The 18,615-nt window shown below is 39.8% G+C and overlaps 1 protein-coding gene across 2 annotated transcripts in view; it reads right to left on the bottom strand.

The window, feature by feature from the left end:
- Positions 1-4,337: 4,337 nt before the first annotated feature.
- Positions 4,338-18,615, bottom strand: part of LOC134651394 (RNA/RNP complex-1-interacting phosphatase) — a 73,887-nt gene continuing 59,609 nt past the window's right edge. Inside the window, exons 6-9 of one of the 2 annotated variants that reach the window (XM_063506492.1) lie at positions 18,213-18,253; positions 18,059-18,103; positions 5,255-5,362; positions 4,338-4,902 (exon numbers count right to left, since the gene is read on the bottom strand). In XM_063506492.1, the coding sequence (XP_063362562.1) occupies positions 4,340-4,902; positions 5,255-5,362; positions 18,059-18,103; positions 18,213-18,253 (757 nt within the window). In that variant the 3' untranslated portion in view covers positions 4,338-4,339. The remainder of the gene's footprint in view (positions 4,903-5,254; positions 5,363-18,058; positions 18,104-18,212; positions 18,254-18,615) is intronic. The other variant, XM_063506493.1, reaches the window with a different exon arrangement.

Genomic DNA, 18,615 nt, shown 5'->3' with positions numbered 1-18,615 from the left:
TCTTCAGATAAAATAATCGTACTATTTGATTTCTACTTAAGCCCGTCATAAAAAGCGAAGCAACCTACCGATTTCTTTGAACGCGTCGATGCGCTGATAATAATCAAGATGGCGCCCGACTGTCACCAAGCTGTCACCTAGTTAAACGAGCGCATTAAAACGAAACGCCTCGAGTAATGGACATAAATTAAATAGTCGTCCACGTCATTCAAGCCGCAGGACCTCAAGAAATACGTCCTGACGGAAGCCAGGTAGTTAAGATTCCAAACAAAAATATGAGATAACACCAGTTAAGATGTTAAGTTTTATTAGAAGCTGACAAAGTGCAACTAATTTACGTCCTTTTTGGGTCATAAGATAACGTGCCGGTATTTGCTTTAACAGATCGACTGGGAAAACTCGGACAGCTAACAATAAAGACACATTAAATTTGACAAAACACTGGATCAAATGATACGACCCGTGTTTATCTGTACGACCATTCCTCAACCTAAATTGAGTTGCACAAAATTTGTTAAAACATTGAACAAAGATAACCAGTTCAACGTCTTGCGATATTAAAGCTAAAAGCTGCAGCGGTGTAGTTACAACTAAGTTAAGCAAATTATCAAGTCTACGAGTACAGTCAGTGATATAATCGATATCAACATTATGACGTGTGTATTTCGATAAAGTTTTTGTGCTTCAACTGTACCTAATGCTCTTGGCTGTACAGCTGGAAGGCAAACAATAGAGCAATAATACAAACTACGAGTTGAGAAAGTTGCCACGTATCGACAGAAAATAAATCAGGGACAACCTCGAGCGGTATGGTGCACCTGACTACAACTAGTTGCTGCAGAACGACTTAAATATCTATTACAGTAGAATCCGTTTATAATGACATCGAAGGGAAGTGACAAACACTTCACACTAAGCGGATGTCATATAAAGGATAAATATTTAGTTAAATGTTGGTAAACAGTACAAACTAAACAAACATACATACATATACATATAATCACGCTTAATTTCCCGGAGGGTTAGGCAGAGACCACGGATTTCCACTTGCTTTAAACACCAAACACATTTTAATTTTATTTAAAAAAATATGTATTCAGAACGCTTAACTTTATTTATTTATTTAAACTTTATTGCACAAAAGAATAACTTAATGAACAAAAGGCGAACTTAATGCCATGAGGCATTCTCTACCAGTCAACCAACTCAGTCAGTCAACTTTTTATCAAGAATTATGTACCTGCATATGTACCTATACTTATTGCAACGAATTGTCGTCTTGTCTAAAATACCATTAAAAATTAAAAATAAACGACATAAAGAAAATGGTTTGCATTTAAAACAGTGAATTAAACGAGTGAATTAAATTATATCAACAATCTAAAGAGCTTCATTTCCGACGAAGGAAACATGTAGCACGTAGGTACGTTTTAGTATAAGAACACTTAAACATTTCTCTCTGAATTATAGAACTAATTGGATGTCTTAGTTAAGGTTTCCATATAAACAGAGAAGTTTTGAAACTTAACGCAGATATATTTTTAGCTTAACGGCACCCGCCCTATGGCCAAGATACGAGTAAGGGTATATGTAAAGAATACTTACTGACCGCGAAACTGCCGGCGGCGACGTTGTCCTGGACACACGTGCTTGCTTTTCTTGCCAGTTCAGTAATAATTAGCCACTCATACGTCGTAGGGTCGTTGATTATATCACACGCGCTGTAGTAAAATCGGTAGAAAAAACGTTGAATGAGTAGGTAAATAAATGATTTAAACGTACAGTATTCCTTGACATTGATATTTTCATTAGCATTGTCATGAGAGTTGTTACTTTTGATTTTGTATATTGAAGAGATTTACCGTTTACGTTTAAAGACATTCATATTGGTGCCTCCAATTCTAAATTGGGTACAGGTATCCTTAAAAAAATTGTAATCTTAGGCACCAACATTTTTTAATAGCAATAAATGTTTAACCTTTTCCACGCCGTGTCAAACACAAAAGCTGTCACTCAGACGCCACATCATTGAAGTGTCAAAACTGAAGTTGAACTTTATGTATATGCACGTAGGTCTATGTTGCTCTGTGGTCTGTGACCGATTAATCGTTCTTTGGCGTTGAACCTACGGTGCGGATATATCGGCCATTGACGTCCAAAAGGTTAAATCATGAAGCAGATTTTTATTCTCCACCCAAAACAAAACAAAGCATTCAGTTGTATATTTCATTTTATGTCATCTGCATATCGCACAAACTGTACCTATTTTAGTAGCCGGATGCTTGCACGAGATGTTTCGAAAACGCAATCAGAAGGGCATCTCCGCAGGTGGAGGGCAGCCTTTATTGCACAGAACATTAGTTAAGAGCATTTTTATCATACACGCACTGCATCATTAAATGTTTATATCATTGTTACAACGATATTACTCAGGAACAAACAATGAATCATGGTTTATCGAGAACATCATAATCTTACCTACCTACAACTTCGAAGAAACCTCCGAATTATAATGCACTTTACCTTAGTATTGGGAATTCTTAAAACTCTGAATCATCATTCGAGCATCAATAACGTTGCCTAATGCAACAGCGAGTTACACCTGTTCTCTTCATTCGACGACAGATAACCAAACACCTGTTTAGTAGGAATATAACTATTTATTAAAGGTTTTATAAAAACTCAATATGGCATTTTTCTGTAGTAAATGTCACTACGGGTAAGAGAGACAGAGGCAAATTTACTTACAGGATTTGTCTCTAAACCTTGGAAGGGAAAACGATCAACGCGACTTTGCAGTCGGCAAGTCATAAAAAACTTCGATCTGGCGTGCTAAACAAGATTGTAGGGGTAACTTCACAATAATACAAATATTTTAAAGTTTTGACAGTAAAAAACAAGCCTCAACAGGCATCTGTCATTCATCGCGGCGGCACCAATCTGGCCACCGATACCATCGAGCACGCGCGGCGCTGTTACGTGGCCACCAATTTCACCCTAATAAGACTTGTTCTCATGCACTAGACGATGCTGATAATGAAAAAGAGAGCGCCGTCGAATGACTTATGAAAATAATTCTTTTAAATTAGGTAAGTACTTGCTTTTGAATTTAAGTCTTGTTTTTAGGTAGAGAGTTTCCACTACTAATCGTTTGGTTATGGTTGATCCGTTATTAAATTATTTCCTATCCGACACTAGGGCTGGTACTTGATTCAATACAATGTTATATGAGTACGTAATATAATATGTTTTAGATGTATAGAAAAACTAAAAACATGGATTGCCTAGCTTAGGCAGGTACAGTCCGCATCAAAAGTACCTACCATTCTTCAAAGAATATCACTTTTTGTTAAGTTGTTAAACAATAACTTAACAAAAAGGGATATGTCTTTTGTAGACCATCAATTATAGACTATGGCGCATGCATTTGAACGCATAACTGTAGAGATATAGGTACTGATGCCGCGTTGTTTCCTCCAATCGTGTCGTGTACCTATAGAGTTCACCCGTTTGTATAAATGGGCTCAACTTGAATAGTAGGAGTTATTCAAGTTTCAGGATTTTATTTTTATAATGGGCATGGTAAAAAATAAAGCAAAAAAGTGTAGTTGCATTTATTTTTCAAAAAAACTTTTTTACATGGGCCAACGGTCTTACGTTCAAGTTAACAAACTATGCGGCTATCACCAGTTTGGCACTGACATAAACGCTAGCGTGAACGTACTTTCTATGCATCTCGCTTGTACTGACATATTAGGTAGTGCGAGCGAGATGTATAGAAAGTAAATTACGTAGATGTTAGCGTATATGTCAGTGTTGACACTGTCAGTGACTCATGAGTACCATGAGTACCATGGTACGGGTAAGTACTGAGCAATAAGTCTGGTAAGGTGATATAAAATAAAACCATAACAATAGAATTTATACCATCATCGAACAGAGATGTACAATATAAGATAACAACCAGTCAATTTGCTTAAATTCATTGAAAACAGCGCACCCGGCTCCTTACCATATTGTGAGCACCTACTTACTGATTTTGTTTTGATAACTTATGTCAAAAATCATCGATTAATTTTGTAGGTAGGTATGTAAAAAAAAATCCGTCCAGCAGCCGATTGTTAAAATGTGTATTATATAAAGATGTAAATGTATTATGCACTTGGTTTGGACCGTATACCTTACGAACTGACTTATTTTTTAATTGGCAATTTTAAATTTGTACAAATTAATTGCCATTTTGTTTGACATTGTTTTATGTTTATAACTGGTCACAAAACTGTGCGTCAAAATATACAAGATGTCTTCTAGCCGTCAAACTTTTCTACTGCTTATATCTCTAACGAGGCCTATGAGACGCCCCCGACATATCCCATTTGCTATTACTCCTACCTGAGGTATTATCATTACTGTTATTTCCATTTCGATTACGATTGAAAGGGTTATATTTAAATCGTTTTCTGTACCCATTATACTGTTCTTCGTCTTGATGCTCCGTATCGTCACATTGATCTAGAGGCGACCTGTATTGTACGGATCGTTTATCGTACCGATTACCAGATTCCGACCGATTACTATATCCCGATTCATTATCATGTCCTGATCTATTGCCATACCTCGACTGGTTGTCATTACCCCATCGATTGCCATATCCAGAATCATTGTCATTGTCACGTTTCCGCCAATTATCACGCCCAGAGTGATTGTTATAACCAGACCGATTATTAAATCCCCATCGTTTGTTATGTGTGGGGTTGGAGGAGTCATACTCTTGGTCATGGTCGTTGGTCGGTTTTATCATAGTATGTTGCTTGCCGACGTCAGGAGGAGGAGCCTTCTTTCCCAAAAGATCTGCTACGTAGTTTTCACGTTCGATCTTGTAACCTCTAGCCTTTTCAAACCCTGTAACAATAAGTGTGCATTAAAGTACTGCTTAAATTGGTCAGTTACATGATAGATAAAAAAATGTTCAGCATATATTGAAGCAAAACAGAGTATGTAGCTTTAAGAATAAAATAGTACGAGTGACGCAGCATCTCTATACTGTTTACTACACTTGGGCCCAAACTGCATGTAAGGCCCATGTTTACGCACTCATAAGGCGTAGCACAGAGCTTCGGCGGGTCCAATTCTGTTGCATGAATGCTTATATGTACAGCATCGTAATGTTTGAATTTTATTAAGGCCACGTGAGACAGCTAGGGTATAATGTGTCCAGGACTTTCAAAAGAAAGGTTATTAAGAACAGACTTACTGCTGATGGCATCGTCGGCCTGTATCCCGAGACGATCGCGCATATACCGACACACCATGTAGCCTGTCCTATTGAGCCCATGCGTGCAGTGTACGCCGATCAGGACGTCTGTGGACAAAAGTCATGTGTTAATCCTATACTTTGCAGTGCATCTTAAAAACTTAAACTAGGCCGGAACGGTTTAATAAAATCCTATTATAGTGCTGACGGAACTCGTCAAAATTTTCTTCTCCTGCTTGGAATTGTATAGGTACATCCATATTCCAGACCAGAAAATGAAAACGTCCATTTACAGACACATATCTTATTTCCTCAGAAACGCCAAGACAGCGTTGAATCATTCTTAAAAACTTTCCATGCATAAATCGGGTAAGAAATATAATCACATATCGCAAACGTTTTAAAACACCGAGACAAAGCGAACCGCGATCGATCCCTGGCTTTCAGCGGAAAAATAAACGAAAACCTCATGTTTGCGTCTTCAAAATCGCACCGCAAATATCGGCGGGGGTCGTTGACTCGCGCTCGCGCCCCTACGCACCCCCGTGGGGTGGGAGGAAGCGCGCTCGCGGTTTGACACTTCCTCAGGAAGACTGCGGGAAGGTAACTTTGGCGAAACTTGCGGGTAATTGCTGGATGGTTAGCGCTTTGGAATTGTTTCATTTCTTGCGCGCCTGCCACGGCCCCGCGTAAAGACATCATAGCATAGTCAATGCATCCAGCATGACCACCATAAAATCTGTACTGACTGACTACAATCTTGTAACAGCAAACCGTAAAGCTAAGCTAAGATGGTTTAATTTTTAATATACGTACATTACTTGTTTCTACAAAATCTATTTTATATTAGACGGCCATTAGGCCTTTCTCATGTTAATATGTTTATTAGTAAAAAATGTGTCTGAAAATCCTTATGCTATGTTCCAAATTTCAAAACTAGTGAGATACTTTACTTGAATTGTTAGACATACCTACCACGTACCTATCACTATTTATCCGGCCATTTCACTACTGCCTATGAGGATCTTTACTTAACCTTAGGTATTATAATTTCCAATATTTAAGATTGTTAAATTTAGAATAAACATGTTTTCAGTATATTTAACACAAGTAAATCCGGTTTTAAACAAAAAAAAACAAATACATAGTTAAACTGTACAAATTAACATGTATGCATTGATTTCACGCACAATTAGGAATTCGTCTCACTTTGGATTAAGATTTTGTGTAATTCGTGGATAGTAGTATTTATCGAGCACGGACCTTATGTCGATGTCTTATCGGCTAAAATCGCATGGCTAAATAATCATGTAAAAAGTAAAGATTACAAGGTTGGCGCCACATCGCGTGCCATGAGGCGTTTACGCTTCACGTGGCCACTATCAGCTCATGCCACGGGTTTGTTAACTAATTTATAGCACCTTAACAAACCAGTACCGTCAACATCTAAGACAGAACTTTTCAAAGTATGTAATACATAGAATTGTAGGTACTAAAACGGACATTCTGCGTCAGCTTAATTATGAAATTTTAGTGCGATCGCATTTAAATTGTAGTTCTTGACATGACTCGTGTTATATTGATGATCAGTGTCATGAAACACTGAAAATAATATGATCTATCGAGCACACATTAAAAGAATTTCATTAAGATTAACTGCTTTTACAATATCAATAAATGTACGTACGTTAGTACGTAACGTACACACAGTAAACTTTGTAAACTGCTTGGTTCGATAGGCTCATATGGAACTGTTTAAAGCATTAAACGTTAATGCAATTTCAATTGTTTTAAACGATTTTTTTTCTCAGTGAAAGAACTATCATCACAATCACATTTATGCTTCGGCTTTCAAGCTGTAACTGTATAGTACCTAAGCTTACGGCTGCATCGCGGCCCTTGAAAGCATCTAAAGAAACAAGTCGTGAGACAAATTACATCTGTGACAAGAGGAATTAATGGCAATAAGAGAGACGAGCCGTAAATCCCTGCGCTAGGCAACGCGCGCGCATATCTCACAACACGCACGTCACCCGTCTTAGCACGAGACAAAAAGCGAACAAAACCTTCAATGTCGACGCAGAATTCCCACGCCGCGGCCAAGAGGTACGTTTGATGCATTACACATGCAAATGCACGCTAAAAGAAAAAAGGATTTCCATTTACAACAATCCATCAAGGCTTTCGCCAGCAACTTAATTAACGAGCGGGTCCGTTTTCAATTAAAGAAACAAACAACGCGGTGATTACTGATACGACCGCCATAAGAGATGTGCAATTGTGCAATGCTTTATACATTGCCATAAATTACGTTAAGGAGGACCTCATCGGAACTAGTTGCAGCATGTGTTCGGTGAGATGTCATACGCGTTACTATTTATCCATATTTCCTACTTATTTTGTCGCTATTTTGGTAAGATTCGGTGTAGATAATCCCTAATACCACTGACCCTTGTGTGATATGGCCGAAGATATAAAGCGAGCAATTAACAGACTGACATATTTTACATCGTTATAGCATAATAATGTATGAACTATAAAATCGGCATCCATAATTATGTTTTAAATATGTACCTACATAAATAAAACTTGGGGACATCGATATTAGTTATCGGCCCGCACAGGTAATCAAATCCATTTAATATTAGTTACTGATTCACATGTAAATCGTAGCGAAGTAACCGAAGATATACAATAAGCCACAATGCAACTACTTGTAAGGCACTTAGCATAGAAAGCGTTGTAACATTTAAAATGTAATAAATTCGATAGTGAATAAACACAACACCGGTAACAGTGCGCACGGGCAGACAAACAGACAAAAGGTATCAAAAGAGGGCGTTACGTAATTATAATAACGATATTTGTGATGCATCTCATTGCGTAATAGAAGGACCAGCTATAGACTTGGCAACGCACAGACAGGCGCCTATAAACTATGATAATAACGTTTCACAATATGTGTCAAAGAAGCGCAAATGAATACTAAAACGTTTTTGTATACAAAAGCAGTTTGATAGTCGGATTTGGCTTAAAAGGTTTCAGTTACGTCAATGGTCCTATGTATAAAATAACAAAAGCGAAATTCGCGGTTCGTGGTGTAAAGTTCAAGGAACCAATTTGCGATGTTGTTGTTGAAAGCTAGATACATCAGCTACATTCAAGATTCCGAAGAACAACTAGGTCATAGCATTCAGAACTAAAGGATAATACTATTGTCAAAGTTAAATTAAGCCGTCGTGTAGTCAACGTTATACACCCACTGCTGACTGCGTGTACAGTGACTAGATACGAGAGTTCAAGTTGCAATATCAAAGGTATCATTGTGACAAGGATAGTGTCCAAAATCCTGCTACTCTTAACCCTTTTAACGATTTAGGTACCACTGTTATGTTAGTAAGAAAGACGCACGCTTTAACGTCACATCGTGTTACGATCCCCGTTTTTAATATAAGTTTTTTTTTGTTTAGTATATTTTACTGAGTTCAGTTGCAGTTCTACGCGGTTGCATTGCCGCGGCAACAAGACTCCACTCGACGCGATGCGTCGCGTCGCAGATCGATTGTCGACAATCGATGCATTGTGGCCGACATCGATACGAGTGTTCGCCTACGCGCGACCCTATTACATCGTAATCGGCTTATTAGGATTTTACCGCACGCATTCGTGCGACCGCGATGGCTCAACGACAATGTTACACTGTATTGTTCAAATTCGCTTGTACCTATTGTAACTTTCAGATTTTGCGCGAAAGTGTCCAACTAAAAGATTGAAAGGAAAATATATGTATCACATGCGTTATTCGTTATTATATTATTTAAAATAGCATCTTCCGTTATGTGATGTGCATCACATTTTCATAAATTATGGAACCACTATTAGAGTAGGTAGTAGGTACCTATGATCTTTTAGTGGTATGATCATTGATCATTCGTTTGTCCGGTTTGTGAATGGCAGTGCATTTCTCCTGGTTATGAAAGCTGTTTAGGGTAAAAAAAATGAATTTTAATAAAAACAGGATATGATTCCGAGACATTTGTAGAATCGAAGAAATCGCCCTACAATTTGCTAGTAGACTGATCATGTAAATCAAGTACTCGAAGATTGTATTGCAAGCCGCCGGCGCCGGCGTGGGCGCGGCGAGATGATCACATGACTGATTACATATTTAACAAAATATATTGTCGTTAATCGTTCTCTTGGCCGCTGGTGTCGTTGAAGCCTTGGACATTCTTGAGATTACTGAATGAGCATTACTTAAGTTTCAATTAAATATCATTAAAATACCGGACATTGTTGTATAATTTACTTCTGAAGAATGTTGTATACTATTAGCTTAACAGCCTTAAATAAGTAATTAGAAACAGTACTAGTTGGGGGTGTTGTTAACACATTTTCAGAAAACTTAGTTAATATAATGCAAATATTGTTTATGTTGAAACGCACTCTCATGGTTTATGAGTAACTCTTAGATTGCTAACAAAGCAACTGTGTCGTCACGCGTTAGGATCCAGCAGAATGACAGCTTTGAGGATAAACTAGTCGTTGAATAACAAAAGTCTATGCAATGGACAGTCACCAATAATAATAACCAAGCCGTTATGGCGCTCAAAGTGCGAAGACGCTGGAACGCCTCTAGGTGTTGTATCACAAGTACTCGTTAGCAGACAAGCTATCTGCACACATATTATCAGTGATGACTGTACTTGCTTGACACCGCAACCGCAAGCGATTAGGTTTGAGTAATCGATATGAGAGTTATGATTATTATTTGGAGGAAATCTTAAAAGCGGTCTTTAAGTCGGCGTATAATCAACATATGTATGACAACATACGACACAAATGTATCGAATGAAAAGGTTATCACCCTTAGAAGACTGCTGAAGTAGGTACCCAAGAATACCATAAATAACAAGGATGGATAAAATCACTAGACGAAAATGAAATCAAATTTACAAATTATGTTACCAGACATCCATTCCATGGCAATGTAACTTGTAAGTCAAGGACGAAAACACATGAGAAAATATATCCACATTATATGAGATATTTTGTGAAACTTAAAACAAACCTAATAATTTGTGCAATAGTAATAACATATATTACAAACAACGCTTAAACTCCCCTATCACTTCAGAAATAGACAGGCAAACAAATCTCCGAAACATTTGTCTTCGGGACTGGCTCTAGTACAAAAGTACAACTTTGTCTACAAACTGCTCGGTGCAGCACAACTGTTCGAGCACCGCGATATATTATCTAGTTTCCATGTCAACAAACTGCCCAACTCTGGTTCGACCGACTCAATTTTGCGTGACGTCATCACAATAATTTTATAGAAAGGAACGTCATTTCATTTCCACGTATCTGTTTTCATTGCGACTATAAAACTTTGTCGTTGTTCTAAAACTAGTGAAATAAAAGACTTCCACATAAATTGTTATTATTCAGAAATAATGATATCTTTTTGTATTATGTTTCCGGCCGTTAAAACAGGCGAGGAAGCATTACATAACTGCGATCACGAATCTAATGGAGGGATCTAATAGATACTGCTTAAGAAGCTGTATCGGCTATCGGTGAGACATCAATAAGTGGCAAGTCATCTGTCCGTAACGGGAGAGTGGTTCATCTATCACCGCGAGACGTCAGTGTTGTGACACACGCCAGATGCCTCGCAGAACATATTAGTCATAACTTAAAAATTGCATTTCACTACAAAAGTAAACCAAGCAATCTTCAAAACAAATGCTATTAAAATTTTAACAAGCAATATTCCGCTTTAGTAAATTGTAGTAATAAAATTTCATGATTGAATAAGCGACACAGCGAATACTCGTACATATAGACCACCCTGATGATGTAAACGGTAGCGTTTGCAGCGGCGTCCCCGGCCATGCGATATCGTGTAAATCAGGAGTCGCGCGATTCCCTCGCAGATAAAGCGTGAAATATGAATATCGTCGCTTTGCCACGCGGCGGTGTGTTACAAATGTTTTACATGGAACTAACTCATAAGAACCCGATAATTTAATGTTTTGCAGATATAACAGAAATGTGATGTTTTCGTTAATAGTTCAATGTACTCGTAGATTGGTCTCTATTAGGCAGAGGTCGTTCACCGGAAAGATACTGAAACTCGTGAAAAGCAATGGAGTGAACGGCGTGACGAATGACGAAGGGCTAATATTATGAAGACATGGTCATCAACTTCGAAGTTAGCATGACTATACATGAAATAAAGTCAAGGGGAAACTAGCTTATTACCCATTAAACAATAAAATGCAAATTATTTAATTACACTCAAAGCTAGGGAATGCAATACCGGGATACCAGGATCCCGAAATACCGGGATCCCGCATGCAATTTGCGGGATTAATCCCGCACGTAAATTAAGCAGGATCCCGCGGGATTTGCGGAATTGAGTAGGGACGTGGTTCTTACGTGTTACTACAAGTAAAACGTGCTCGAGCGCGTGCCTACGCCTACTGGCGAAAATTCTTCATGGAGCCTTAATGCATCTATGGAGGAAGGGGGTAATGACACGGAAGAGCATTTCTCCCGAATTTGTCTTCATATTTATTTCATCACACTTGCTTGTAAAAGGTGTTATTTCACGTAGGCGACGCGGTCCGTAAATCCTAAATTTGAACCCTGGGCCGTCATGTAGGTACGTCCGAAATTAGGCAGAAGTTGTATTTTTTCCCCTCTTTTTTCCTCATGTGTGATGAAAAACATTAGTCATTGTGTGTGCCACGGCCGGCACAGAAATTACGAACTCGTATTAATTAAGTTTTCACACACGTTCGTAAATTCTTGATTAAGTACTATAAGCGCAACCAGTTTACCACCACCTTTAGCTGTCACTCCTGACGTCACGACCTGCCAGTACCTATCTACCTAGCTATAGGATCGGTGAGCACGCGGCGCGCACAGCTATCGCCCGGCATTGACTTCGTGGCGCTTGAGGCAGACGGACATCTCCAGAATTACTCGTAGTCGAGGGTCGCGTGAGCCATATATTTTTGATTGTGATTTTTTAAGTGCAAAGGAATAAGCAATTGTTATTGTTGTAGATGTTAAATTAAACGGTTTTCTTTATAAAACAATTTTTATTCAGTCATGTATTACCTAGATCCTTATATCAGTATTGGGATAAAGAACTAGTTTGCCCACATGAGTGTATTTCTGTGCTAAAATTTAAATTAAGAAAACCGTTACATACTCAAGTGTATTGTGTTTTAAACACCAGCGATTGCTTTTTCCTTTATTGTTGCTTACTGTGTTTTATTCTTTTGTGTGAATTCATTTTGTGAGTGAATTTTAATATGACGGGAAGTGGATCACGATCTCGTAGCCGAGAGCGACCAGGCACTCGAGGTAGGTCGCGCGTCCGCAAACGGCGTCATTTTCGAAATAGGCGGGTTTCGCGTAGTAGATCCGGTGCGTATAGCAGTGATGACTCACGACGTAGCTCGAGTGATGAACAGCGTGATCCGCGGAATGGCTCGCGCGTTCTGGATCGGAGTAATTCGCGGAGCACCGATGAACGCCCTTCACGAAGTAGGGTTAGGCGACGCTCGCGTTACAGTAGGAACAGGCGTCGGTCGCGTAGTAGAACCCAACTTAGGTCGAATAGCAGGGCTAGGCGTAGCCATTCGCATGATGTCTCGCGTATCCCACGGCGCGACCGTTCGCGAAGTAGCTTACGTGGCGTGTCGCGACAGGTTTTGCGTAATATCTCGCGCGATAGGGAGATGCAAGCGCGTACGGAAACGGAACGTGTACCTACACCTAGAACGCCACCGTTATCAGATTTTCCCAGCATACCGCCTAGACAGCGCTCTTTGGAATCTCGCGCCCCCGGTTCCGAGGCGTCTACTCTTGCACATGCTTTGATGCAGGCTATTCAATCTCTGCAGCCAATCAGGTCACAACATTATTATGTGTCAAATTTTGATCCTGCGTTACATAACATTGAAGCATGGTGCGAAGAAGTGGACCGCGCCAGAACTGCCAACAACTGGAACGATCACGAATGTTTATCGCGCGTAGCTTCGTGCTTAAAGGGTGACGCTAAAGTTTGGCTAAGCGAATGGGTCACTAATGATAGGACGTGGTCAAATTTTAAACGGGAATTTAAATCATTATGTCCTAATAAGTTAGATTACGCTAACATTCTTTTTGATTCGATGAATGCTACGTCAGATAAATACTCTAGCTTCGCGGAATATGCGCGGCGTACGCTACTGCGTTTAAAAATTGTAGAAGGTTTGAGTGATGAGCTGAGGACCTTAATTGTCATTCGCGGCTTAGACGATCCCCAAGTGCGCGCTGCGGCAGCTAACGCGAACCTTGTTCCTGAAAACATTGTTTCCTTTTTGTCGATTTATACAAAACCAAAGCGTGACAACGTAGATTACAATAAAAATCGTCCTCAAACAAAAAATAACGCTAGTTTGGGTAAAAAATGTTTTAATTGTAATCAAGTAGGACATCTTAGTCGAGACTGTAAACGACAAAAACCTCCTAGTGGTAAAACTGACGCACAGTCCGGGACAGGTTCAGGCTCCGGTTCAAGCCCTAGCAATTTTTGTACATTCTGCAAAAAACAAGGACACACCGAGGACAAATGTTTTGCGAAGTCACGGTCGGAACAATTTAACGCAATCGGATCTTAAATCTTTTTTTTTTTTTTCTTTTAAATCTTTAAATATTTGTTCTCAGCGGTCAGGTACCTCTGACAACAAAAATATAACTACTGCAGTAATAAACGGATTACCTGTTGACGTACTCATTGATAGCGGTGCCATTGATGCGTCCTTGATTTCTTCAGACCTTCTTAAATACATTTCTTGCCAGCCGTAGTATTGAAAGGCGGGTTTACTGAAAAACTTCTGCTTCTCAGCACGTCTTATGTAAACGCTAACGGTTGAGTTTAGTAACATATCTCTTGAGGTTGATTTTTTAGTTGTGCTGCCGCGATATATGAACATACCCATTATAATAGGCACCGACGACGTACTGAATCGGGAGGGAGTAACTTACGTTCGACACGAGCGATAAACACGAGCAGTATCTTACGCACACGGAGGCTCCTCTAATTAGCGTTAACAACGTTGAGTTAGCTAATCAGCCTAAAGTAAACACGCCTCTTCTGGGCGAGGACTTGGCCAGCCTTATGACTGTCATTAACAAATTTTCAGTTATTGATACCTGGTAGGTACTGTAACAACTAAGTACCGTTCGTACGGGCGAGGCGCTTACCAATAAATTTTAAAGTGAATGTATGTCTTACTGATTTTGTAATTCCGGGAGATCATTTTGAATATGTTAAGATGCCGTATGATTTGGCCAATTCGCCTATCGTTTACCAAACGTATAATTAACGATACTTTGCATCATCCTATTAATGAAGGGATCGTCCTAGTTTAAGTTGACGACTTACTACTTTTGAGTAATACCGTAAGCGAGGGAATCCAGTTATTAGAAAAGGTTCTAGACTCTTAAGACTGCGACTTCGATCATACCTACGTAAATGTTCGTTTCTTGTAACTGAGGTTGAATACTTGGGTAAGGTTATATATCTCAGGGTCAGGTTAGACCGAGCCCAAGGAAAGTTGAAGCCTTAGCTAACAGAACGCCTACCATTCGCATTTTAATGCGAGATGTGGCTATTGAAGGTTCTTCTCCAAACCGAGAGGCTCTGCGCGAGATTACAAGGAGCCGGGCCCAACACTTGCTGAAAAGGAATCAGGCCCAGCAAGACGAACGACTCAACCAGTGACGACATCCGCCTCGTCAATATAAACTTCATGACTTAGTGTTCGTTGTAAAGTTTTCTCAGTCGACAGGAAAGCTCGATTCCGGTATGCGCGGCCCTTACCAGAAGTACTACCGAGTGGACGCTACGCGCTTCGATTGCTTAGCGGTGGCTACGGCAAGACAACGCAGGCTGCGGCAAGACAACGCAGGCTGCGGCTCAACACATGGTGCCGTGGCGAGGTGTCCGATTGTCGGACTGCACACACGTACGATAACGGTCTGCGTGTGGTGCTGTTTAGTGTTCACACGTATGAATACGGTCTGCGTGTTGAACGATCTACACATGATTACGGTCTGTGTGCTATGTAGTTTACACGTATGATAACGGTCTGCGTGTAGACTGGGCTTGCACGTATGAATACGGTCTGCGTGTCAAGCAACTTGACGTACGATTATGGTCTGCGTCAAGTATGTTTCAGATGAAGGCTGTGAGCTTTCGTTCGCCAGGGACCAGAGACTATGGCAGTTTCTACTGGCGACGAATATCGACTTCTGGGTTCGATTTTTTTAAAGAGAGACGTCTCTGTTTACCTTGAGAATGAAGAATGTGTGCGGGCTCTGCTTTGATTGATGAGTGAATTAATTGAATGATGAATGAGCGCAAGTTTTGATAGTCTGTGTGAAGAAGCATAAGATTGTTAAGCGTGTTTCTAACTTAGTGTTGTTTGCAGGTAAAAACTTAGAAGATGGTGAAACATCCTCTTCTATTGCAGCAGCTGGTCCATCTGTGTCGCAAGTGGACTCTCACCCTGAACTGCCTATGGTGGATACCCCTGGCCAGAGCGACGCTACGCGAGCACGTGTCGAGGGCGACACGCTGTCAGGAGAGGCCGTATAAGCGCAACCAGTTTACCACCACCTTTAGCTGTCACTCCTGACGTCACGACCTGCCAGTACCTATCTACCTAGCTATAGGATCGGTGAGCACGCGGCGCGCACAGCTATCGCCCGGCATTGACTTCGTGGCGCTTGAGGCAGACGGACATCTCCAGAATTACTCGTAGTCGAGGGTCGCGTGAGCCATATATTTTTGATTGTGATTTTTTAAGTGCAAAGGAATAAGCAATTGTTATTGTTGTAGATGTTAAATTAAACGGTTTTCTTTATAAAACAATTTTTATTCAGTCATGTATTACCTAGATCCTTATAGTACCGTAATTATACCACGTATACCCTTAATACAAAATGAACTATTTCTAATTTTAGTTTACTTTTTTTTACCTTATAATTTAGTACCAATTCGTAAAATTGTATACTAACTTACGGGATCCCGCAAATACCGGGATCCAGCGGGACTGAAAATGACAATCCCGCGGAATACCGGGATTGAATACCTCCTGCGGGATTGCATTCCCTACTCAAAGCCATCAGTCTGATGTAGATCAGTTTAAACCACTCGAGGCGACCTATTTCCCTAAAGCATCCAGAGTCAACCGTAGCAAACCAGTCGCATATTATACGTCTCACTCAATCTACTTAGCGACGCCGATAACCGGCCATTACTAACGAAAATGCCGACAGATTATCGTATGCTCACAATTAATTGAAACTGCCCACGTAATCTAATAAAAGTTACGTTTGGTGATCAAGACAAACAAGGGCGCCCATTCGTAATTAGAACTTAATGAACGTTCCGAATATTGAGCCGGGCACCGTGAGAAGTTCAGCGATAAGTACGATTTGTGTCACAGTAATTAAAAGCGTGGCTGCCGATAACCCCGGATGCGAGGGCCCAGCGCGGCGGCTGGCAGTGCCCGAACTGGTACTCTAACCAGTCTAACTAGAGCCCCCTGTTATTTCCAGCCCATCGCTGACGCGGCGAATGAGATGCAACTCTAAAATTTAATAAGTCTTGAATGGCTGGATGCGTTATAAATTCCTCATTAAAACGAAGCTGAGTTTAATTGAAATCGTGTGTTTTGTCCAGCGCCAGTGATAAGATTCTATTGCTGTACAATGCGTTGAAATGTTTTGATGTGACAGACCGATTGCGGTAAATTGAACCACTGTGGGGAGTTGGTTATTCCATGCGTCAGATATGTGAACGCGTCATACAAGAATGTAATAGTAAAGTCTGAAGAACTAGTGAAATAATTTTGCCGAAAATACTAAAGGTCAACATGGTTATGCTTTTACCCTTCAAAACTTAAATTTAATAAGTTTCGAGCATGATTCTTCGAAATTAACCTTGTGGAGGTTAAATTACAAAAATATAAATAATAAAAGCAACAAGGTCTACGGAATCTCGTAACTCACTGTAAGTTTAAACGCATGACAATCGTATTGCACAACACTTTAATGTCCAATCCAACAAAATTATATGGCCGCATTCACGCCGGCGCGACACTCTGCCATAGATATTCGAGAAGAAGCACAATGGAATAACGATTAGTGTCTATAAAGACTTCGCTGAACGATGCCCTTTATGGTGGTCTCGTAAAGCAATACAATTAGGCAATGGGCGTACATTAACACCTCATCGCGAGCGACTCCCACGCGGAACGGGACGCCAGTTCCGTCGTGGTTCTAACATTTCTAGCACGTGCACAGAGAGAGGTAACGGGTAGGGTGCATTTCAATAACAATCTATCACTTTAACATCTTACTCTACGAGAATACTTTTAGCACTAGGGAACGGACCGTCAAGCATTTATACGCATATGAAGGAAAATTCCGATTCACATAACGTATAAAGATGAATTAAAATTACCATACCACCGAAAGAAAGAACATGCTTCTGTAAGAATTTGACGTTTCTTCTATTTCGACATCGCGTTACCATTTTTTTGTGTAATGAAGATATGTCCAAGAAACTACTTACTTTTATACATCGATAGGTATACATACAAATTAGAACTCTACGTTAATTATTAATATGTTAAATTAAAATAGTATTACTAAACCTGCATCTATTAAAAATGGCCAATGATCTTTAGGTATACTGAATGCGTAGTGTGTCATACTGTAAAAAGTTCATACCTGCGCTCGACAAACCAAGTTTGGCCCTATTGACTTGAATGGCCACTAGAAGAGAAAAACCGCAAAGCAATAAGTCCGCATTATGTGTTACAGGCGGTCAAATGTAGGTAATCAAGAGCGTTAACACATTCAGTAAACACAAATTTTGACTCACCGCAGTCTTTTCCCAGGAACTCGTCAATGGTATCCATAAATCTGAAAACAAATAAAGCAAAATCAATGACGGTATATTGCCATAAGATATGTTAAGAGAGGCTTACAACATTTAAAGTCTGTTTACATAAAATCATGTAAGATGAATATGTAAAAGCCGTATGGGAAATCTATGACGTATGTCACAAAATTTGGTAGCTAAATATAAAGCATCCTAAGGGTAACATTCCATTTCTGACCGCAGCTGCACTACTGGTACTGAACGCGTCGCTGTTACTGTCAATTTCCATAGTAAATTGAACAGTAGTGCAGCTGCGGTTGGAAATGGACTGTCACCTTAACAGTTATTTCCCCATTAAACTTTTAATTGAATTTTCTAAAAAAACATAAAATCTATGGCAACC

Source organism: Cydia amplana, chromosome 10 (assembly GCF_948474715.1).
Source record: "Cydia amplana chromosome 10, ilCydAmpl1.1, whole genome shotgun sequence".
Classification (NCBI taxonomy): Eukaryota; Metazoa; Arthropoda; class Insecta; order Lepidoptera; family Tortricidae; genus Cydia; species Cydia amplana.
This window is presented reverse-complemented; position numbering and strand designations above follow the sequence as displayed.